The sequence below is a fragment of the Gallinula chloropus genome, assembly GCF_964237585.1.
Source record: "Gallinula chloropus genome assembly, chromosome: 14".
NCBI classification, from domain to species: domain Eukaryota; kingdom Metazoa; phylum Chordata; class Aves; order Gruiformes; family Rallidae; genus Gallinula; species Gallinula chloropus.
The window spans coordinates 1,070,393-1,094,058 of record NC_140099.1 but is presented as its reverse complement, the minus strand read 5'-3'; the positions used below and the strand labels follow the sequence as shown (position 1 = coordinate 1,094,058).

General features: G+C 50.6%; 1 protein-coding gene across 1 annotated transcript; it reads left to right on the top strand.

Annotated features, from left to right (window-relative positions):
* The first annotated feature begins 1,084 nt into the window (after positions 1 to 1,084).
* Positions 1,085 to 23,141, top strand: GCH1 (GTP cyclohydrolase 1). Its single transcript, XM_084270671.1, has 6 exons — positions 1,085 to 1,470; positions 13,678 to 13,787; positions 15,986 to 16,041; positions 19,051 to 19,082; positions 20,026 to 20,110; positions 20,670 to 23,141. Exons 1-6 carry the CDS (start codon positions 1,158 to 1,160, stop codon positions 20,794 to 20,796), a joined length of 723 nt encoding a protein of 240 aa, XP_084126797.1. The 5' UTR covers positions 1,085 to 1,157; the 3' UTR covers positions 20,797 to 23,141.
* The last annotated feature ends 525 nt before the right edge of the window (positions 23,142 to 23,666 follow it).

Genomic DNA, 23,666 nt, shown 5'->3' with positions numbered 1-23,666 from the left:
CAGCCATTCATTGCAGTGGCAGTCTGAAAAATACTGGTTACCTGGCTCACGGTTGGGGTGACGGGTGATGGAGCATGTGCCCTACGCTCAGCTGAACCTTATGACTCAGTTTCTATCTCATCAAGTCCCAGAATAGCTTTGGCCAGAGGGAACCTCCCAAACCACCCGTCCCAGCATTCATTGGTTTGCTGACATGTGAACCCAACGTGAGGCCAGGGCAGAACAGCCTGAAAGCTCCCGCTTGCGAACACGCGCCGTGGAGGATGCAGGATGCTCAGACTGCGGGCAGAGCTGACATCCCAGCCTGGTCCCCCTGCCAGAGACCCCAAAAACCAGTCATCAGAGCTGGCACATTTCCAGAGCCAGGGGTGGGAACACGAAAACATCAGGGCACATTAACCCTGCAGCAGGAAGGGGTCTGCAGGGCTCAGTAGTTCAGGTGGACTGGACCCCAGCCATGGTTATGTGTTAGGCATGGTCATGAAGGAGGATACATCCATGTGTGGGGTCTTCCTGGTGGCTGCATCCCCCTGGCCAGCATCTCAGGGTGCCCCAGCATGGCTCCAGCAGCACCAGGGAGCTACCGAGGGGGATGCACCAGCATCATCCTGGTGGGAAAAGGACCAGCAATCCAATTCAGGGGGTTGGACTCAATGGTCTCTTGAAGTCCCTTCCAACCCCTACAGTTCTGTGAATTTTGGGAGGCTGTAAAGGGGGGAGCTGCTGCTCAGGGCAAGGACCCAGGTCCCAGCAGGACCCTCCCCATCCATCCCCAGCCGAAGCCACCTTGCTGCCTGCCCTGGGCTCCCCTAGACGTTCCCCACTATGGGGCAATGGGCACCCACCGTAGCTCAGGGGGACAGATCCCCACACCTCCAGCCCGGGGATTCCCCCCCACCGCCGCCCCGCTCATCCCGCCCCCGCTGTGACGGGCTGAGACCGTCCGGCTCATCACACCGCGGGTGACGTCACGGCGGCGGCGGCCAATGGCGGCGGCGCGGGCGGTATAAAGCGGGCGGCTGCGGGGCCGACCGGCCGTGCAGAGGTGGCGGCGGGTGGGGGGCCGGTGGGACGGCGGGAGGGCAGGAGGAAGGGAGCGCCGAGGGCACCGGGCTCCGCCACAGCGCGCTGCCCGCGGCCGGGCCCTGCGGGGGCCCATGGAGGCGGCGCGGAGCTGTAACGGGTACGCGCGGCAGGAGAAGCCGCCGCCGGCCGCTTCCCCTTCGACGGGCGCCGAGAAGCCGCGCGTCCCCCCCGGGAGCGGCGGCGGGAGCGGGGATGGCTGGAGGGGCGAGCGGCCCCGCAGCGAGGAGGACAACGAGCTGAGCCTGCCCAGCCTGGCCGCTGCCTACACCACCATCCTGCGCTCGCTGGGCGAGGACCCCGAGCGGCAGGGGCTGCTGAAGACGCCCTGGAGGGCGGCCACCGCCATGCAGTTCTTCACCAAGGGCTACCAGGAGACCATCTCGGGTAGGGAGCGCTCCCCGCGGGCGGGTCTCGCTCAGCCCGGGCCGGAGAGCCCGGTCCCGGCCGCGCTGCTGCCGTCCCTGCGCTGTCTCTTGGAGCGAAGCTTCGCCCGCTGCCCCTGGTCCGCGAGTCCCCAGCAGCGCGTGGTGGGAACGCCCGTACCTCGGGGGCTCCCCGTCCCTTCCTGTGCCCTGTTTACCCCGCTGAGCTCCTCGCTGGCGTCTGTCGTAAACTTCTGGTGCTTCTGTTTGTCCTTTTCTGGTGTAAACTTCTCAAGCTCTGGCGTAGGAACCTGTTGATTGCACTTCTCCTCCCCATCCTTAGCTGGGCTGTGCTCAGGAGGGGAAGGAGCACTTGGCTTCTGTTTGCAGGCATAAGCTGCTTGAATTGCCACGGGAAGAGTCCTGTTCTGCCCATGCTTTGAGCAGGTGAGGCTTTTCAGAGCTGGGAATGAAGCTTAAGGAAGGAGGAGGTCGGGGAGATTCCAGGTCCATCTCGGGGTCCCGACAGCGAGTGGAGGTGTGGGGAGGTACCCCAGGTTCGCATCCCTGCCCCAGGTGAGCGACCTGTCCGCTTCCCAACTGTGGCCTCTCCTTGAACTGGGTGGGATGTGTTGTCCTCCTCACCAGCAGCTCCAAAGTTGTCCCTTGGTTCCAGTGCAGGGTAAATCCTGTGTGAAAATGTAGAGTTTACATGGGGTTTCCTCTCCTCAGCCTTCCCACTGAGGAGTGCCCCCTGCACTGATGGTAAAACAGGGCTTGGCAGTCCGGGGGATTTCTCCTTGCAGTGAAAAGCAAGTTCCTGTTAGTGAGTAAGGGATGGTGGCTGTGTCAGCGTGGACTCCGAACGCGAATCGGAACCGACTCCAGCACATCCTGCTCTGTGGGTACGGCACTGGTGTTCCCAGAGCCCCAGAACGGCATCAGGGTGTTGCAGCTGGATGGGAACCGTGCCCATCAGGCATCGGGGAGCTTCCCGCGGACGCACCAGAGTCCTTCCCAGTGCCCCGGGCTTCAGCTGAGAGAGGTCGGCTTTTGTCTCTAGTTTCTTTTTCACTTCTCAGCTGTTGGCTCTTAGGAAATCAGATTGCAGCAGTTAACTTACCCAAGTGCCGGTGCCGTGTCCTGGCTTCCCCCAGGAGCAGCGTTTCTGCCTGGATCTCTGCTTTGCCTGCCTGATCCCACCAGGCTCTCAGGTCTGCGTCTGGAAACAGGCTGCGGGCTGTAGCTGCCATCCTCACTTCTCTCCCTTTAGTCCTGCTGCACCGTGTGTTTGAGGTGAGGTTTCCCAGGGTCTTCCAGAATAATCCTTTGTCTGCTGGGAATGATTTTCCTCGTTTGGGGACTCTCTGTGTGTGTCTCTGCTGCTGTAAGTCGCAGATGTCTCAGTCATCCTGCCAGTCTCTAGCAGAAGGGGTTTTTTAGTGGTAGTTTCTGAGGATGAATTTCTGTGCTCAGCCTGGATGATGAGGCTGCTGCCCGTCTTAAGTCCTCTCTTATCTTGCTGCCACTTTTGTGTGCAGGGCCCTACATTCTCCTAAGCTTTAGAGTTTTTAATAGCTTTTTTCCTACTGATATGGGGAGTCTCCAGGACCTGAATTGTCGGTCCTAATCTCTCACTTAGAGCTCACAAAGCAGAGCAGTTCTGGCTGTCTCCTCCCCTGAGTCTGCAAACCTGGGAGAGCTGTGTTATATCCATGAGTAAAAGTGTCACTACTGGGTGCTGTACTTGGTCTGCTTTTCCCTTTTCTTTCTAGGAGATAAAGCTGTGATATTAGTGTTCCTTCTGATGCCAGATGGGGAATCCTTTTACTTTCCAGCTACTCACCTTTTGCACAACGCCCAGCTTCCAGTCTTCCCACTCTTACTAGCCAGACACAGCAAGAGCTGTAGCTGAAGTCCCCAGCAGCTGGCAAAACTGTGGGTGAGGAGTTGGCTGGGAGAGTTGATATGGAAGTAACTTCCACTTGGGAGAGTTTAAAATACATCATGAAACCTGGAGCTGACAACTACAGAGTCTGTGGGAGCAGGACTTGCTGTGGGATTGCTGTGGCTCTGTGGCAGTGTCTGGATGTGCTGCTCACTTGCTTGTGCTAATACAATCTGCACAGCCAGGCCAGGAACTGGCTTGTAAAAGAAGGAACACAAAACAAAAAACACCTCACCCCCTAGCTCAAACAATTCCCCCACAAACCATCCACCCCAGACCTCAGTGAAAACCAGCCCTGACCCCTTGTTTGCTCAGGTTTCTCAGCTTACTCAGCTCTGTATGTGGAAGTGCTGGGACAAGCAGAGGTTAAAGCTGTGCTTTGTGGGGTGTGTGTTGAGTGTGTCCACGTTTCCCCCCAACATGTGGAATGCCACTGGTGGTTACCATTGGTCTTTTCACAAAAGATTCCTCAGGTGAAAGCCCTGTGGTGGTGACTGTACAAACACGTGCCTGGGAGCAAAGTGTGTTGCAACAGGCTCTTGCCTTCAGCAGGGCCCTGGCTGGCTTGTGGAAACCTTGCCAGGCTGTACAGATAGAAGAATTGACAAAGATGAACCAAGGTGGTGAGTGTAAGTACAGCCATGGGCTTTAAAATCAGCCTTCTGTCTGCTTGAGTGTCTGCCTTGGGGTAGGCAGGAGAAAATAGATTAATTTCTGATGGTGTTTCCATTTTCCATATGGGAACACAAACCCAGTGTAATAGGTGTATTCCCAAATCATGAAACAGCCAAGGCTGGAGAGTGTGAAGCTACAGGCATGCTGCAGGAGGGCTTGGGTGTTCAGTGTGCTCCTCTCAAGCCTCGTGGGCTGGAAGTGAGAACGTGGGGGTTTTGTGGCTGATGACAAAACTGAAGTACCTGACTGCCTGGGATGCTGCCTGCTGCTCAGGGTGAGGGATTTGAGTGGAGCCTGGCTCTTGTCACTGAATGAGGTCAGGGTGCTGGAAACTCTTGGGTATGGTGTGGGGTGATGGCCCAACCTGCCCTGCAGCAACCCGCCGACTCTGATGCCACCGGAGAGGACCAAACGGTGTGAGTGGGGAGCTTGGTTCAAGGAACCCCTGAAGCTTTTGGGAGCTGCTGAGCTAATGTGTGGCTTCAACAAAATCAGTGAATAGGTACTGTTTTTTCTCTTTCAGCCTTGATTGATGGTTCACCCTTCAGAGCAAACTGTTTCCCTGGTCAGTTTGGTTACTGAACACTTGGGGCACGATTAATACGCTGGACCTTCGGTCTCCTTCCCTGGGTGTTGTCACTTTGCTTCCATGACACCTTCCTGTATTTGTGGCTTTGTACTTTCCATAGCTTAACTTGGTAGTGTTGTAGGGAAGATTACATCTCAATTCTGTCCCTTCTCTCCATTCAGATTTCTGTGAGCTGCAGAGAAGCTGATGCTGCTTTCCAGCTCCCGCTGTGTGTGTTTCCCAGCTCACTTTCAGAGCAAGAGCAGTCCTGCTTCACCCCTCATTCATCTGTGCTATCTGTGTTCTGCAGCTGGCCATTATTGTATTTTGGAGCCTTTAGCAGAGTTTACTCACTAAATGTCTAAATCTGGCTCTTCCTGTTCTTCCTAGGTTATGTCTCTTCCCTTATTAATGCTGCCTTTACTGCAGGTCTTGCTCTTTGTCAGAACACATTCAAATGCAGTGATCCTGCTTTTATAGTGCCAGTCATCCAATTTCATGTGAGTGGCAAGAATGCTTCCAGTGATGTCAAATAATATCCATGTGGGGTCCAGATTCAAAAATGCTGGCAGGTCTCACTTGGGCACCTCTGCAGACTAACAGCCACTGCCACAGAAACCTCTTAATGTGTCTGTGGGGGTGGCAGAGCAGGCACCATAGCAAAGCTTTACTTATTGATTTCACACAGAATCACAAGGCTGGAAAAGCCCTTTAAGATCATCAAGTCCAACCGTCCCTGTCCTGTGCTAAACCAGATCCCTGAGCACCTCATCTCCCCTCTGTTAAACACCCCCAGGGCTGGGGACTCAGCCCCTCCCTGGGCAGCCTGTGCCAGGCCCTGACAACTCTGCCAGGGAAGAACTTTTCCCTCCCAGCTGAGCTGACCCTGCCCTGGGGCAGCTTGAGCCCATTGCCCCTTGTCCCATCTCCTGTCCCCTGGCTGCAGAGACCATCGCCCACCTCTCTGCACCCTCCTGGCAGGGCAGGGGAGGTGGGGAGAAGGTCTCCCCTCAGCCTCCTCTTCTCCAGGCTGAACACCCCCAGCTGCCTCAGCTGCTTCTCAGAGGATTTGCCCTCCAGCCCCTTCCCCAGCCTGGTTGCTCTTCCGTGGATGCACTCCAGGACCTCAATGTCCTTTCTGTAGTGAGAACAGCACACAGTGCTTCTGCATGAGCATCCAAGGATGTGTTTTCTTGCCTGGGTTCAGGTCTGTCAGCCTCATGCTTCTAGGAGTAAATGATAAATAAAGGTGAGCTGGGCTGCTGACAGTTGGTTGCCTGTAACTTTCTTATATTTGGTTCAGGCAATTGCCTGCCAAAGATTGAACGTGGAGAGATCCATCCCTCCTTTTACTAAAGGCTTAAAGTCACAGCCAGAGGTGCACCCTGTGAGTGTGTGTATACAAACACCAGGAGGCACAAGTGCGTGCAAAGGAGTGAATAAACAAATACAAGATCACAGACAGTGCAAACTTACAACTCAAGCCTTCAGCATCACTCTTGCTAAGCAGAGCTGACTAGTAAGAGACAGAAACAGTGTCAGTTGCAGCGAGTCTCAAGGATGCTAGCTGCCAAGGGTAGCTGGTTCTCTTTGTGTAATCCTGTGGGAAACATTAGGCACGGGGCTGAGTGAGCCACCTGCATCTGCTGGAGGATGTTAACCAGCTTCCATCATCCATAAGCACTAAGTGGTGTGTGTGTTAAACAGTGTAGTTGCTGGTAATGGTTATGTGAATAAAAGCTGGAGGACTTTTTGGGTAAGTTTGTTACCTCTCAAGCACGTTCCAGGTTCAGCTGTCCTTCCAGGGAGCTGAGAGTGAGGAATGCTGGAGAGGATAACTGCTTTCTGAACCTCAGTGGTTCAGGATGTGTGCTTGACTTGCCTGGAGGTGAAGTGACTCTCCTGTGCAGCTTTTATTCTAAAGCAGGGGGCTAGTTAGCTGTCCTACAGCAGCTGAACACCTGCAGAACTGGGTATATGTTTCTCTTCCTCTCATTAGTTTCTGTGCTTTTTTTCCCATGGTGAAGGGTGAAAAAATGCAGCCTTAACGCTCTTCCTCCTCTTGCCTGTGTGAATCTGGTACTTTGACAGATGACAACAATAGTGTAAACCCATAATTTTTCTGCCAGGCTGCTCAGTGTGCTGCAGCTGAGAGGTGCTGAGCGTGGCTGTGTGAAGCCAGGCAGGCTGTGCCTTAAACAAACAGGGCTGTTTGATCAGCAGCGCTGCCCTTTGCGAGGGACTGCGAGTCACTCGGTTCCCTTCTGGAAACAGGGTGCCCCTGGGTCTCTGGCTACTGCTAGAAGGAACGGTCTGATCTCTTAACCTGAACAGCAGCATGGCAGTGGTGTGGCTGTGGCTTGACTCTCGTATGCTGGAGCGTGGGAGATATGGGGGTTGTTCAGATTAAGGTCCTTGGAGGTTTTCTTTCCTCAGCTTCCACCTCTGGATGAATGAAGCTTCCCATGATGGAACTTGGGCTGGGGGCTACAGCTGCAGGACCTCCCAGGACGATCTCTCCTTCTCCTCAATGCTCAAGTAACACCGAGTTTGTTTGGAGTTTTGTTGGGAATTTATTAAAAGTCTTAACCCCTTGAATCTTAACTATCAAGGGTTTCTGGTCTCTTCATGTTCCTTCTCTAAAGTGGTGGTTCATCTTCCCTGAGTTTTCACTTCGGTTCCAGAAGGAAGCATGGATGAGGGGACTGTCAGACCTCCTATGACATGAGGCTCTGAAATGGGCATTGAAAATCCTGATACATTTTAATGAGCATCTCCATCACCCTGCTTTCCCTCATACTAATAAACCTCTTGGCAGAGGGCAACTTCCAGAACCTAATCTCAGCTTTGCCTGGGAACCTGCAATAACCGATCTCTTATGAACAGACCTGAGTCTCATGGCAATATGGAAAACTTCTTACAGGAAAACAAACCTGTACAAATGGTGCCTGGAATTAGTTGAACAGCAATAATGCTTTGCTTCCATCTTTGCTTCTGTGAAAGGTGCCTTACATCACACACATGGTTCACCTCTCTTTGGTAACTGAAGAGTTAAGCTTTGCTTCTGAAGCCAGTGTTCCTGTCTGAAGCCAAACATCCCTCTCTAGGCCATTGGTGTGGCAGTGATGAAATCTGAAATTAGTCATAAACTTGTAAATTCTTCTGTGTCTGAGGTTTCTTTTGGTTCCTGTTAGGTATGTTATGGTGAGGAAGCCACTTTGTGCTTACTTAATTGTCTCTGCAGCTTTTGAACTCTATTGCCTATTTAGATGCCACTTTACTATTTAGAAGGAGCCATACATAGCCAAAGAGCTCTTTAAGATTTTTTTTTTTCTGAAGCAGATGTCACATCCAGATCCCCCCTTTCTTAGGAACCTGAAGTCATTAACTTTCTGTGGCAGTACAAACTCTCTATATGAATGAGTGTTTTTGTAGCCTGATTCTCTTCTCTGTTCACATAATAAATTCTGGGTACCTTTTAATACTGAAAGACTCCAACAATTTTGTTTCTTGTCTGGAGTATTTTCTCAAAACTACAGCTCCCTGTGGTGCCATCATGTGAATGAATGAAATCAGTTTTGACTCCACACCTTACCTTTCAGTTGCTGCTGGGTAAGAAGTGTTTACAGCAGTTCCCTTCCAGATGTAACTCTGACCCTGTAGTCAGCTGGTTTTAGCTATCACCTTGTCCCCTCTGCTCTATCAGCTACATCTGTCCTCAGATGAACTTCTAGAGAACGGCAGGCAAAGGATCTGCCTGTGTGCCCCAGCTGATTAACTGATCAGTGATTAGCCTTTGGTCTCTGGCTTATGGCACTGCTGTCGGGGAGTATCCTCCACACCTAGTTCATGTGAGTTTTGGTGTAACTCTCTGCTTTGGGAAGAGCAGAAGGTACCTGGCTGTAGTTTGAACACACTACTGTGCATCGGTGTGATGTGACCACCCCACCACCCTCGCAGGACACCGGCCTCCTCAGCCTGAACCCGCTCCTACACTGGCCTCAGCCGCCTGCTGCAGCTCACAGCGCTTGTGGGGGGCTGTCAGTGGGGGGGGGTCTGGAGCTGTGTCCTGGCTGTGAAGAGAACCACCTGCCTTATGTCTCTGCCAGGATGGCTGAGCCCAAGAAGAGTGGTGGGGAATCTCTGAGGCCACCTTCACCCCTGCTGCTGCTCAGTCCGACTCTTCTCTGAAGTGGCGCAGTGAAGCAGCACTGCAGGGAAGTACTTAAACTCGCAGTGAGAACAACTCCATCCCTCAGTCCCCTGGGCAGAGTAAAAATGGGACCTCTGAGGTGCTGCTCAGAGTGCTGCCATCCCTCATTCCCTTCCTCGACCGAGCCGGCTGCTGGGTGGGCTCCGGCTTCTCCGCTCGCCAGAGGTGCTCTCGCTTTCCTGTGTCACATTAAAGCCATGCAAATAGTTTCTATAGCAACAGGTCTTTCTGCTGGCTCTGACGCAGATCCCCAAAGGTCTTTCGTGGTCTGTCTGCATCCCGGGCTGCTTTCTGCTGTTATCAACTCCCCTCGAAGACAAAGGGGGGGAAATGAGTTCTGCTCTGTTTGGAGGGACCTGGCGGCTGGTCTGTGGAAAGAGCTCACTGAAGTTTCTACACCGGGACTGGAGCTCTAGATTGAGGGGAGAAATCAGCTGGAATAATCTGTACTGTACACAAAATGGCTCTTGTTCTTCCTCTCCTCCAGGCTACCTAATTTAATTTGGATCTTGGCTTTCTGTTAACATGGTGTGTCCAGGCTAAAGGGTTTAGGCTGTAAATTCCCATTGCTTTTCTGGGGAGGTGAAGAGGGCACATGGTGGTGTTGATGGGCTCTTTTGGGGTACAGGCAGGGCTCGGTTGCAGCACTCAGGTGCTGCTGTGACTGACAAAAGCAGGGTGAGGGGAGGTGTGACTGAGAGGCCATGGGATGATGTATGAACGTGCCCATCTCATCAGATCCTACTGATGGCAGTGATTACATAGGTAGTACTTGGAGGGAGCAGAAGCACTGCTTCAGTGGAGGATGGTTTCTTTTCCATGTTAAGGAAGAGGAGCCCATCTGAGCTGCCTGTGCCTTGCTTTGTCAGGAAACCAAGCCAGCAGCTGTGCTTACTTCTAGCCCTCCTTCCCACCAAAAGCCCTGTTGGCCTCTGTAGTTTCCCTTTGAAGATCCTGGGGCTGCAGGAGGAAGGGATGGAAAAGATGTAGTTGTGTTTGGAAGGTGGGTGAGATGCAGCAAGTGTAACAGCTCTGGGGGAGTTGGGACAGGCATGGGGAGGGACATGAAAGTGGAATCAAGCTAGGGATTAGGCAGTGTGCCCCAACAGGTAGAATGTGAGAACAGGAGAAAAGGTGCAGATTTGTCCCCAGCTTTGCTACTGGCCTGGTTAATCTGGAGCCCTGTTTCCCCTTCAGTCCTTTCATCTCTGTTAAGTCCTCCAGAGCACGTGCTGCAGGATGAGTTTGCTGGGTCCTCTTTGATGCTGTTGCAAATTGAATGGCTAAAAAAAGGAAAATAATGAAATGCAAAGTTAGATAAAATGGTGTTGCCTCCAAGAAGGAGGCAATAAAACGTTTCAGTCTCTGCCAAACAACTCTCTGCTGTGTAATTACTGAAAACAAGTGCTGCAGTGGGACATGGTACAGCATCTTCTCACAGCTACTCTTACCTAACTCCTCTTTCATAGAATCATAGACTGGTCTGGGTTGGGAGGGACCCCAAGGATCACAGAGCTCCAACCCCCCTGCCATAGGCAGGGACACCAACCTCCAGGCATGATCCACACAAGGTTGCCCAGGACCTCATCCAACCTGGCCCTGAACACCCCCAGGGATGGGGCACCCACCCCCTCTCTGGGAAGCCCCTTCCAGCCCCTCACCACTCTCTCTGCAAAGAACTTCCCGCTAATATCTCATCTAACCCTTCCCTCCTCTTTTGCCAACACAAGGCTTGGATTACAAATGGGGAAGTACAGGGATAGGGGGGCTTCAAGCTATGCTTATTTTTGGCAGAACAGACTTGTGGAGTGTGAGCAGGAGGGACTGGAGTAGGACTGGGTGCCCGGGGCTCTGCTGACACCATGCCTGTTTACTCAGGCAGTGAGTGGCCTTTGGTCTCACATTTTGTTTTACCTTGCACCCCTGTATCACCTGGGAGTTGTGAAGGGGGATACTGGAGGGGCTGACACTGAGCTGATTCCTTCCTTAATGGCTCTGGCCCTGCTCAAGGAGGAACGGGTGCTGACTTAAGATTGTCACCCCTTGCTGTGAAGTTGGGCAGCTGAGCAGGTATCACCTGTGATCTGGCTGCAACCTGCTGCTGATGTTAAATAAAGCAAAGGTGCAAAATTGGCAAGGCCTGTGTAAATGAGGAGCATGAAACATCCCAAAGCCCTGTGGGTATATTCCTGATGCATGGATCCATTTGCTTTACACACCTCTGAAGCTCCCTTGGCTGATGAGAAGAAGCACTGCTGAAGCTGAGGAGGGGATTATGCAGGGGATGGATGACCTTTGTGTTCCCCTTTGATTGCTTTAGCCACCAGAAGGATGTCTGTTGTCCCTCAAGTTGCCTGTGTGATGCCTCACAGGTCACTTAAGCTGCTTTTTTCCCGCTTTAAAGCAGGGCTACCAGCTGTCTCCGTGACACAGCGTGGCTGCTCAGCACTCCCCCAGCAGACGTGGGGGCCTCAGATGAAGCTCAGGAGGCTCTATCAGTGTACATATTGCACATGCCTGAGTGTGCCTGTGCACACAGGTACAGGCATAGAGACTTCACAGCTGACGTACCTGGTGTCACCCCGACTTAATGAGAACGTGGCTGTTCTTGATGGTTCTGGCCAGTCTGTGTGGAGTGTGCTGACCTAAGTCCCTATCTGCCATCGGGCCCGGGTACGCCCCTGCCTGTGCTGGTCCGAGCCGGGGCGGGTGGGCTGATCACAGCAGCGGCTGCCCTGGAGATGCTGCCTGGCTCTGTTTGGATTTTGGTTTAATAACGCTGGGCGCAGCAGCAGCCTGTGTTTGCCTTTCTGCTGGAGAAATGGCACGTCCGCCGAGTGCTGCGGGAGGGAGCTGAGCACCCAGTGTCTGCCTTCCCCTCCTGTGAGCCGGCTGTGGTCTGGATTCGGGCTGAGTTCGTGGTTATTCCATGCGTGGTGCTCCCCGGGTGATCAAAATCCTCTCCAGTGGTGTCTGGAGCAAACCAGACTCTGAAATTTGGAGAAGGAAGCTAGGTGCCTTCACACAGCTCCTTCCTGGCCCCTCCTGGTGCCCCCTTCTCCTGCTCTCTGACCTGATCACAGGCTGCCTGGGGTTCAGCCTGGCTGTCTTGCAGGTTGCTCAGCCCTTCTCAGAGAGGACGTGCGTGGCAGGCAGAGCATCCTGCGCACAGTTTCCAGGGTTACCTGTGCAGTGCTGATAGCAGGCAGGAAATTAAAAGGCTCCACGCCACTGAGACGTTATCGACAGCAGATGGTGGCCGGTAGGTGTACGTGCGTGTCAGGGGAAGGCATGAAGGCAGCCAGAGCAGACACCACTGTTAGGTTTGTGTCATCTCCGCCTCAGGCACTAAGCTCTGGCGTGGGTGAAGCAGGGTGGTCCCTGAGCACCCTGGTTCCTCTTCTGGCCGTGGTGTATGTGACTCTGGTTCCTGGAAGTAACTCCAAATAGCGTGGCTTTGAGCTAGCTTGTTTGCAGAGTTCCTTGTCCTGCTTCTCAGCCCTCTGTACACGTAGCTCTCTTGTCTCTGTCTTCTCTCCTGTCTTTCAAAAGGCTCTTCTGCTTTTAGACTCTCCAAGTATGGTCCAGCTGCCTGCTTTGTGGCAACTACAGCGATGTGCTGCAACCTGCATCAGGGTTGCTTGAGGATGTGTGGGGGGACTGCTGAGTCTGGAAAATCAATGGAGGATCTGTTCTTCTGAGCTCTGACACTAGCAGAGTGTCACAGTGTGTGTTCCTTTCCATACTGAGCTGTCTCTCGGTCCTTCTGTCTTTGTGGGTCTCTCCACCTGAGTTCTCTGTTAACTCTGAGGTGCAGAATTAGGATAAGCGAGTCTGCTTTCAGTTTGGGACAGCAAATCTCTCCCCTGGCTGTGGACACAGGTCTGTCTGTGTGTGCCTAAACACCTGCTGTCCAGCATGCCTTGGGATGAAGTAGAAGTGTATCTTATTTGTGTGCAAAACCTCCTTGAAGATAGTGATGCTGGTGTTGAGGTGCTTGAAGAAACCCCTGTGATGGCTTCACTTTTCTCAACCCTCAGGCTCAGTTTTGCTTGTGGCACTTCATGAAAGTGCTAATGGAAAGTTGCTTTGAGAGTCCTCCCCTCCTCAGCACTGACTTTATCAGGGGCAATCTTAATTGCTCTTAAGATGCAAAGATTAACCTGGGCTGAAACTCTTATTTAAATAAAACACTATAGGCTGTCTTCTGGGCTGGGTCAGCCTGGAGACGAGAAGGCTGCGGGGGGACCTCATTGCAGCCTCCCCGTCCCTGAAGGGAGCAGAGGAACAGGAGGGGAATCAGCTTGTTAAAGGGCAGAGACTGGCAGGACAAGGGGATGAAGGGAAGGGTGAGAGGAGATGTTAGGGGGAAGTTCTTTCCAGAGAGAGTGGTGAGGGGCTGGACCAGGCTGCCCAGAGAGGGGGTGGGTGCCCCATCCCTGGAGGTGTTCAAGGCCAGGTTGGATGGGGCCCTGGGCAACCTTGTGTAGCTCCAGGCCTGGAGGTTGGTGTCCCTGCCTGTGGCAGGGGATTGGAGCTCTGGGATCCTTGGGGTCCCTCCCAGCCCAGCCCATCCTATGATTCTGGTGTAGCACACAAGAAGTGTGACAGTGTGGTGGCAACTCTGTGAGCGTATGCGAACCCAAGCGTACTCGGGCTGTTACTCTTTACTTGCCTCCCATACCTTAACCCTAAAATATGTCTTTCTGAGCCTGCTCTGTTCTTGCTACAAGCCTTTTCACTTCCAGCTTTTTTTTTTTCACTGGCCAAAGAACCTTCCACCCTTGTGCACTTATTTTCTCTTAACGCCAATGTTTACTTTCAGATGTTCTGAATGATGCCATCTTTGATGAAGACCACGATGAGATGGTAATTGTGAAGGACATAGACATGTTCTCATTGTGTGAGCATCACCTCGTTCCATTTGTTGGAAAGGTAACTCTCCCTCACAAAACAAACCTGGGGATACACAATAAAAGACCAAAAATACATGTAAACGACTTTGTAGTTGTAACCACAAAGCTTTTAAAGCTGGAAGTATTTACTGCTCACGGCTATGATTCTAGAAGTTAATCTTCAGAATACAAATAAGGAAGACCTCCTTAATATGAGTTTTATTTGGATTTAAGCTCCTAAAATACAACGCTCAACCTTTCCTAGTCTAAGTAATCTAATGGTTTCTGACATTTCATATCAAAGCTCACCGTGCAGCAGCAGCAAGCCTGGAGGGCAGGCATCTTGATATTAAACCAGTTCACCCTGCACACTGGCTCTGTCACGGATTTAGCTGCTGCCTCAGAGCTATCTAGTGCCCGTTCATCTGGGGAACCCCTCCTGAGCAGAACAAGCTGGCAATGAGCAGCCCTGTCTTAAGCCCAGGCAGGGAGGGGTGGTTAGAATTGGCTGAAGGGAGGCTGCTTAGGTTGGGACTCCCATGAAAATCTGGTGTTTCAGATGACATTGAAACTCTGATGGCCACAACTTTAAAAACTAAATGATAAAAATCTCAAATTAACCACTGGAAGAGTTCAGAGCAGGCAAGTCCATTCTGCACCTCTCAGCCCCTCTGCTCCCGTGACAACACAGAGGTGTGGAGCTTATGGCATCTGTCCTGCCAGAAAGTACTCACAGGCCAGAGGAGTACCAAGTGCTTCTGTGGTCTCTAAAATTTGGTCATTGCCACATACATTCCAAGCAGACTGTCTCCCAAAAATAAAACACCTGAACAGAAACCAGCCATTTGTTTAGTGGAGTCAACTCAATGTCACCTGCTTTCCTTTCTCATCATTAGTATTTTGTACTGGAGAACAAGGTAACTTCTATTTTCCTTGCAAGCTTTCTGCTTTGCCTGTTACTCGTGGTTACACATACTGTGCCTGTTCTCTCCATTACTCCTGTGGCAACACATCGGGTTTTTTTTTACATCTACCTGTTTAGCCTGTGTGATTTGGAGAAATCTCCTTGCAAACACTGAGTTGGTCCTGCTCCTATAATGGTCTGCTAAATGACTTGGTATGCCTCTAAATGTTCTCAGACTAACCATTCTCCTGCTGGGTACATCAGCCAGGCTGCAGTACCGACCGGTCGGTCTTGTGTTTTCAGTCCTATCTTAGATAAAATAAGAAATTCACAAAAATCCTCTGTGGGGAACAGGATTCAGCGTTTACTTCTTATGTCTCTCACTTTGTCTGAACTGTTTCATCTCTTTTCAGGTGTCAGTGGGTTGATTAGCCAACAGAAGTGATAGGAATGAGCGAGTTAGCCAGGTAATTAGGTGCACTGTGGTACCTGTGACTGCAGGTATGGCAATACAGGATTCTGAGATGGGGTCTCCAGGCAAAGGGCTAAGACAGAATCCTACACTGATCCCTGCTGTATCTTGGCTAATTTTTCAAGTCTCTGGTACAGTGACACAAATGCTGGTTGTTCAGGTGCTAGAACTTCAGACCCATTTGGATTCAGTAGCCTATGGGGCTTTCTTAAAACAAGGAGCTAAATGCCTTTCCCCCAGCTTTGTATCCAAGCTCTTTTTGGCTGAAGAACTCATTGCAGCTCAGTGCCACTGCACGTTCGCTGTGAGCATTCAAGCAGGATGGAAGTTGACAATCATACAGTGATCTGTGGGGCTACCAAAGCAGGGCAAAAAATAATCAGTAAGTGCAGCCTGATTTGGGTGGCTTCTTGTCATCAGAACTTTCACTGGAAGCTAAATACAGTCCTCCTCCCTCCCTAAATCCATTTTAGGTGTTGAAAGAAAAGCGTGTTTATTTTAGCTGACCAGTGCTGTGCTGGGTAACAGACTGCTTGTTGTACCCCTAATGTAGTAGTACTCTGTAGCATTCCTGAGACTTGGAACATAAGCCTTGACTCTTGAATAGTTGTGATTTTTCTCCCTCTCAGAAAACTTACCTGTTCTTCACCAGGACACTGACCTCACCAGGCATTTACAGTCTCTGTTAGCTCCACAGTTTCTCAGGCTTGCATGGTGGCATGTTTCTCCCACATGCTCGGACTTCTGGACTGTTCCAGAGCTAGTTCTGGGGCAATTGCACATCTCATTCTTTATGCATGAGTTTCATATGGATTTGGGAGTGTGGTTTTTGTATGTTAATGGCCTGCTCTCCTCTGTCTAGGTACATATTGGCTATCTTCCCAACAAACAAGTGCTGGGCCTCAGCAAGCTCGCTAGGTAAGTGTTAATGTAATGAAAGTGATGCTAATTTGTAAAAAGGATTCCAAGCTGTGCTAACTGTGCTAATCTTTCTAATCTGGTCCCCCCTCTAAAGCTCAGCTCACTTTGTGTCCTGGATTTGGATTGAGCCCAGTCCTCAGCATTATGTTGTTCTCTTTGTGGAGAGGAGAGATAAGTCTTAGAGCTCTGTGTTAATTCACATCACTCGACTGTCGCAGAGCCCTAACACTTCTGTATGTCCACCCACAGCAGGGATGTCTGCAGGGAGCATGGGAGAAAGAGCAACAGGGAATTTGGTTGTGTTCTAAGGCAGGCCACCAAAACCAGTGGGGATCTCTAGCTATTTACTGCTTATTGATGGATAAGAACAAAGATCCCCAACTGTAAATGAACACATTCTGTGGATAGAAATGTAAAGCTTTTTCATCTGTTAGCTGACTCTTAGGATAAACCTGGCATTTCTCTGGCACTCCACACCTGCTGAGAGCACCGTGGGGTAGATTTTATATAGATAAGGTGCAGCAAAGAAACAAAGCAATTATGATGCACTTCAGAAATCCATTTGCTATGTAAAATAGCTTTTTCCTCAGCAAGTGCCCTTGGGTCAGTTGTTGCACTGAATCTTCTTGTAAAGTGAGGCGTTCTTGTTCTGGTGAGGAAGGGGATGGTAGATCCCTTCGATGAGCAGGTTGTCAGGGGCTGGAGTGGAAGGGTCTCAATAGTAACCAATCTGAAAATCTGGCTGCAGTTCAGAAAGACCACGTAGGTTTTGCTGATGCTTTTCCCTGGCACGTCTGTTCATCTTGCTGTCGTTCCAATAACACTAATGAGAATTAGCCTCCTAAATCTGCGTGCCTGCTGGGTTGTCTTAGCAGGTAAGTGCCGTGTAGGATATGACACTAAAGTGCTTTAAGGGCTGTCAGCTCTGTTCTGTGCCCTGCTTGCCCAACAGTGAACGTGGTTTGAAGGGCCCTTGGAGGTGGTGTCTGCCAACGTGGCCTCATATTTCAGGGAGACCATCCTGGTGTGTTCTGGCACTGCTTGTAGGAGTGGACTTTAAGAAACAGGCGGTTCAACCTTTCATGTTCTCACACATGTGGCTGTTCCTTGGTGCTGAAGCTGTAGGATGAGGTTCTGAGCTGGAGCACTGCAGTTTCAAGTAGAAAGACTCTACCTTCTCTAGCTGGTACACTCAGGGATGTCTTTGTGGCCGTCCATGGCTCGTGCTGTGTGCTGGCCAGCACTCCAGCGGCTCCATCCGAAGTGATGAAGGGGCTTTTTGAGTTGGCTTTCTGAAGGCAAGCATCCTTCCTCAGTCCTTTAGCCCTTGCTTTCATTTCTGCAGGGCTTGAATGCTGGATTAAGGATCGCATGTGAAGTCTGCATCAGTGGAGTGGTGCTCACCCTGATCTCTAGTTACCTCCGAACTGCAGATGTACAAAGGAGCTCAAACCCATCTTCCCTGAGTTTCAACCTGGTGCTGGAGTGTCTGCTTTTCCTACTATTTAATTCCCAGTACAGAAACACACCCAAATATGCTCAGAGCTTCCTGCGCTCTGCTTGAAAGGTTAAATCTTGCCTTTTTTTCAAGTCAGACTAAAACTCTCCCTGTTCTGCAATAATGAAAAGATTAGATTCTTGTATAACAAAATGTTCTCAAGTCCTCGCTTGCTTTTGAGTGCTTACCATGCAAGGGCTGGTGGGCCAAGCAGCGCTTCCCTTTCCTGCCCTATATAATGCAGCCAGTGTTCAAACAAAGATTTGTGAGCCTGTGTTGGTACTGGAGGCCTAATCTTTCATAATAGGATTAGTCTCATGTGGTGAGTTTCTGTAGTTGTGGATGACCTGTATACGGTAAACAAGCATCTTGCCTTGGGTGTTTGAGCTCAGGCTTGGAAATGCTAATGAAAACAGCTGGGTTTTACCTACATGTGCTTATAGGGCTCCTCCTGTACAATACCAGTATGAAAATATCTCAGCATCAGCTTTTGTTTCCTATCCATATATTTAATTTAAATATCATGTTGCTTAGCTTAGAGTAGCTGTAGCATGACCATTTAATTTCTGGAGGGGATTTTCTGCCTGTAGTTCTCTCTGCAAAACAGCAGGCAAGTCTCATTGTCAGACACGTTTCTTCTAACTGGTGCCTCAGGCTGCCAGCCAGTGTCTGGCTTGTGTCTCCTCTGACCAGACAGGCATCCCAGCGTTCTGTAGCAACTTCTTTGCATGGCTCTTTGACGTGTAATTAAGCATCTGAGGTTGGTATGAATAACCCATCCAGTTGCAGAGCAGTTGTAAGAGTTTATTATTATTATTTTTAATGTGTGGGATCTAGTACAGTGGTGTTCAATGATGGCTGGATCACTTGTGTTGCTCCATGAATGGCTTCGATTTGAAACCGTGTTAGAGAGTAGTGCTAAGGTGATCCCTGCCCTGAACTGTGAAGGATGGTGTGATATATGGGTGGAGAGCATCTGTTTTCAATAAAACCAATTCTGTCTCATTGTTCTTAGTTAAATCTGTGGTTAAATGCAAGAATGTGAAACATCTCTTGCTTAACTTCAGTAGTTTTCTGGGAATCCTGATATCCCAGTTGTCCTTAAACCAGTGTTTGGTTCAGATTGGAGCAAAAGGAGGGAATCTGACCTCGGGTCAAAGTTCAGCTTCCAGGGAGTCTTTGGGCATCAGTTCCCTTGCAAGGGGATGATGCAGGTGGGTGGTGGTACAAGTAACTTGAACTGACAGCCAATGGAAGATGCTCGAAGAAGGAGGGGTAGGTTGCTCCTGATATACTCTCTGGGGTGGTGGGAACCTGCCACTGAACACAGTGCTGTGCTGAGGGAGGTCCTTCAGCAGTGCCAGCCAGGGGCTGGGCTGTGGCGTGATGTCATCTGGATTTCCAGGAGGCACACGTAGCCTTGTTTGGCAGCACCAAGCTAATTGTGAAGAGCAGGAAACGGTTAAATAGGAAGAAGTATAACATCATCTTTCTCCTTTCTCCCTTAGGATCGTGGAAATATACAGTAGAAGATTACAAGGTAACTGGCTGAACTTCTGGTTTTGTGTGTGTGCCCCTTTGCTGGCCAGCTCAGGGTGCTGATGGTTGTACAGGGGTGAGAGTGGTGCAGATCTTGGTGTGGAGAGAACTGCTGTGATCTTGAATAGGGGTTTTCTCATCTGTCAGCACGGCCCCTCCGTGTCCAGTGAGGGAAACAGGTGTGGAGGATAAATGTGCTGCAAGATAGAGCTGCCAGGAACAACTCAAGTAGTTGGGTGATACTGGAGAAGTCGTCTCCTGCTGATGGTTTGAGAGAGGTGCCTTCAAGAATTCTTATCTGAAGAGATGACGTGAGAGCTGCTGTGTTACGGGCTGCCTGCCTCTTACCCCTGAGAAGTGGAGGAGGCTGCAGGGGCTGAGGCCTTGGGTTGGGCTCAGCCAGGTCTCTGTACCACGGTTAAATTCGGTCTGTTCTGGGCAGCAGAAGGCTTAGTGACCATTAGTTTCAGAGTGGTGAGTAGAGGGTGTTAGGGCTGCAGGAAATAAAGCTTTGCAGGACAACAGGCTCTCTTTAATTTGCTTGGTTTTAATCTCTGGTTTCCTCTCTTAAAAAGTGAAACTCTGTGTGGGGAATGAATAAGGCAGCAGTAAAACCCCTTAACAAATCCACAAAATCAGGAAGAAAACAGAGTGCCAAGACAATCTGACTGCACGATAGGCAGTGTGAGAGCTGTGGCACCGAGCCCTGGTGATGCAGTTCCTGTCAGAGGCAGTGCGAAGTGCTTCCCAGGAAAAACAAGCACAGGGAGGGTTTGGTGCTCGTGAAGCTCATGTAGGAAGGGCAGAGCTTGGTGGCGGCGCCGACCAGGCCTTGGACGCAAGGCCGCGGTGTTGCAGTCCTTTCTGAGGCGTGCAGATAGCGGCCATGGGGTGATGCTGATGGGATGTCAGCCCTGCCCCTGAACTCCTCGCTGTTCTTTCAGTCCAGGAGCGCCTTACCAAGCAGATTGCAATAGCCATCACAGAAGCCTTACAGCCCGCCGGAGTCGGAGTGGTTATCGAAGCTACGTAAGTGACTCTGGGCTGCTCCCTGGCAGCGTGTGGGCCGCGCCTGACGCCGGCTGTGTGCTGCAGAGCTGTTGTGTGTCGCCTCTTTGCATGGCTGCCACAGCCTGAGGCAGAGTGTGGGCAGGAGGGAGTGATCCTGGCTTGGGGAAACGGCCTGGTGGGTTGGAGACATTTAAAGTGGGGGCTCCGAATCCCCCCGTGGAGATGTGGCAGTGTGGTCACCCGTCCCATTTGTGCTGGGTCTGTGCTCTGCCTCAGCGCACCTTCTGCTTCCTCCGGGAAAGCAAAGCTTGGGACTAGCAACAGGCACGTCCCCATGATCAGAATGCACCTCGGAAAGGTGGGATCTTCCTGGGAGATCATCTCTGAGGAGAGCAGGCAGAGGGCTGGGAATTTGACTTTCTTTTCCATAATGGAGAGCAAAGGTGCTGTTGCCAGTTGTCTGAGCTGGATAGGAAGGGGTTTGCCACTTCCCCAGAACTTAAGGTGACTGTAAGAAAGAAAGGATTATTTCTTTCAAGTCTGCCTGATTTATTGATTCCCTTCTCATTTCTTCTAGGCATATGTGCATGGTAATGCGTGGGGTACAGAAAATGAACAGTAAAACAGTAACCAGCACAATGTTGGGGGTGTTCCGGGAAGATCCAAAGACCCGCGAAGAATTCCTGACGCTCATCAGGAGCTGAAGCTGTGTTATCCTCTTAACTGCACTCTGGAGATTGTTCTGTCCAGTGTCACTGTCTGTTCTTACTTGTTCCTACGTCTCACTTTGAAAGTAAATCGTTGTGAATTGTTGTTGTAGTCTTTGTGCAGTGAAAGACTTCTGATGGCAAAGGAAAAACGTATCGCTGAGGTGGGCTCCTCCTGGACTTCCAATGATGCTGATGTCACGGCACTGCAAGCTACAAACAGGGGTTTGGAAATGATTTTGCCTTCTAGAGTGCAGAACCCACTGCTGGTGAGACCAGTGGGGCTGGGGAGGGAAATGGCTGTTTATGAAATGGTTGTGTGTGGTAGCACCAAGGTGGAGCAGCGCAGGAACCGATCGAAAGGCTGGGGATCTGTGTAGGACCACTCATGCTGCAATCCCTGTACCTCTGCTGAAAAGGATGGTCCTGAGTCATCTCTGACTCGTGTTTTATCACAAGTCCTGCAGTGGCTGTTTCACTATCTGGGTGTGTACGTTTATACCTCGTTGGGATGTTACCTCTGGTGGTGCTTTATGCCCTTGCTACCGGTAACCCTCCTCTTTTTGTTTTCAGGGTGGTTTTTCCTAATTTTTTTTTGATAAATCCAAACCACACTTACAGCCTGACCACTTAACTGTTGGTTTCTTACTATTTTTAAGCAAACTTTAACAGAGGGGAGGAAAACAACTCAACCCTCATAGTCTGTCTCCAAAGTGCTAGGACACCCAGAGAGGTTTTTAATGATATTTATATCTTGAGCTTTCCTTCTTGGATTTCTATGGGTTATTGTTTAGCAGAGAAGTTAAATCTAGCCTGATAGTCTGAAAATGAAGATTTCTTTCCAAATACTTCAAGACTCACATCTCCAAAGCATTGGAAGGAAGATGAGCACTGAAATCCTCTCCTGCCTTGATGGCAGGTCATTTCAGGGCAAAGTAACCTGAAATGACAACAGCTTGTTTCACAAGAGCAATTGAGAAAAAGCATTTCCAGGGCCATCAGCATGAATTAAACCCCATTTTTCTGTGGATGTGGCAACATCTGCGTGTGGCAGTACTGGTACAAAAGGTTTCAGGCCGCTGGGTTTGGCTGAACTTCTTTGTTTCGATTTTAATGGGTGTTTTGTAACTCTTATTGGGAAAAGATGAGGCCAAATGAAAACCACCCTGCTCAAACTGAGTGTGTGTGGGGGACAAAGCTTGAAATCCCAAATGTCAGCCAGGGTGTCGGATGCCCATGATGCAGGTTCCCATAGTTCTGTAGCTGCTTTGCTGAGTATGAATCCAAGATGTTCTGTATGCTGAGCAAAAAGGCAGCTCCATCATAAATTCTTCTGAGCTGGATGGGACCCATAAGGACCATCAAGTCCCAACCCCTGGCTCCACACAGGCCCAGCCAAGTCAGAGCACGTGACTGAGCACATTGTCCAGATGCTTCTTTACCTCAGCCAAGCTCAGGGCTGTGACCCCTTCCCTGGGGAGCCTGTGTCAGCACCTGACCCCCCTCTCAGTAAAGTTCCAGGTCTGGCATGCTTGATCTTACCAACATTCCTGTCTCTTCCTCCAGCCTGTGTTAGAAATGACGTGACAACTCCTGTCCCATCAAGTTTCCGTTGGGCCTAAGGAACTTTCAGAAACAACCTCATGCATTTAATTACACTAATCTTACCTTGGTGACCATCACAGCATTATTGGAAAAACCCTTTTGTCATACCCTGTGTCCTGCATTCTGTGGAGTTCGGTGCTATAGAAGTGTTTGTCTGCTGGTGTGAACAAGGTGTGTGTGACGTGTGTGAAGTACCCTTACTCTCTGGTGTTGGTTTTCCTTACATCACAGAGAGCAGATATTGCCACTTCTCAGCTCAGTGTGCATCCAGCTGAAAAGCCTTAAATCTTTCTTGCCTGAAATTCAGAGTAAAACAGACTTTGAGGACCAAAGCAGGCACGTGCTGGTACATCTGCTCCTCTTTGCTTGCTTTAGTTGGGAAATGAAGTCTCCACAAAGCACTGTCCTGCTCCTGAGGTAACCCAGAGTTGCCTTTTAACCACTTATCTCTCTGCAGGATAAAGTTCGTGTTGCACCACCTCTGGGTTTTTATTTCCAGGTGACCTGTAGTCCTTACACCGTACCTCTCTCTACCTGTGGCCTTGGATTTTGTTCCCATTTTTGTTGTTGAAAAACTTAGTGCATTTATTTTTTTGGGGGGGACACGTCAGTGTTGTTCTAATCCACAAGCTTTAACTGCAGCCAGTGTGTATATATGTATAGTACGTACAGCCTGCTGTTGTACCATGTGAAAGCCTGTTGTCCCTAAACCATTAAAGCACAGTATTACCCCTCGGCGTGGGCATGTCCTTGGTGACTGTGTGGTGACTGATGTGGCACAAACCCCCCACCTCCTGCACTCGCAGCTTCTCGGAGCTTTTGGTGAGATGTTGGGGTGCTCTTTGGATCACTGTGATGAGATCATAGAATGCTTTAGGTTGGAAAGGACCTCAAAGACCATCTAGTTCCAACACCCTGCCATGGGCAGGGACACCCTCACTGGATCAGGTTGCCCAAAGCCCCATCCAACCTGGCCTTGGACCCCTCCAGGGCTGGGGCTTCCACCCCCTCTCTGTGCACCCTGTGCCAGGGCCTCCCCACCCTCAGAGTGAAGAATTTCTTCCCAACATCTCACCTAACCCTGCCCTCTGCCAGCTTGAAGCCATCGCCCCTTGTCCTGTCCCTGCACTCCCTGGGGAACAGCCCCTCTCCCTCTTTCCTGTAGGACCCCTTTAAGTACTGGTATGCCACAACTAGGTCTCCCCAGAGCCTCCTCCAGGCCGAACAAGCCCAACTCTCTCAGCCTTTCTTCATGGGAAAGG

Bases quoted from the DNA above. Each gene is read 5' to 3' on its own strand.
- GCH1 (XM_084270671.1), top strand. From the start codon at position 1,158: ATGGAGGCGGCGCGGAGCTGTAACGGGTACGCGCGGCAGGAGAAGCCG. The intron at 13,788-15,985 runs GTAACTCTCCCT...TCCTCTGTCTAG, and splicing joins TCGTTCCATTTGTTGGAAAG to GTACATATTGGCTATCTTCC. The intron at 20,111-20,669 runs GTAAGTGACTCT...CATTTCTTCTAG, and splicing joins GGAGTGGTTATCGAAGCTAC to GCATATGTGCATGGTAATGC.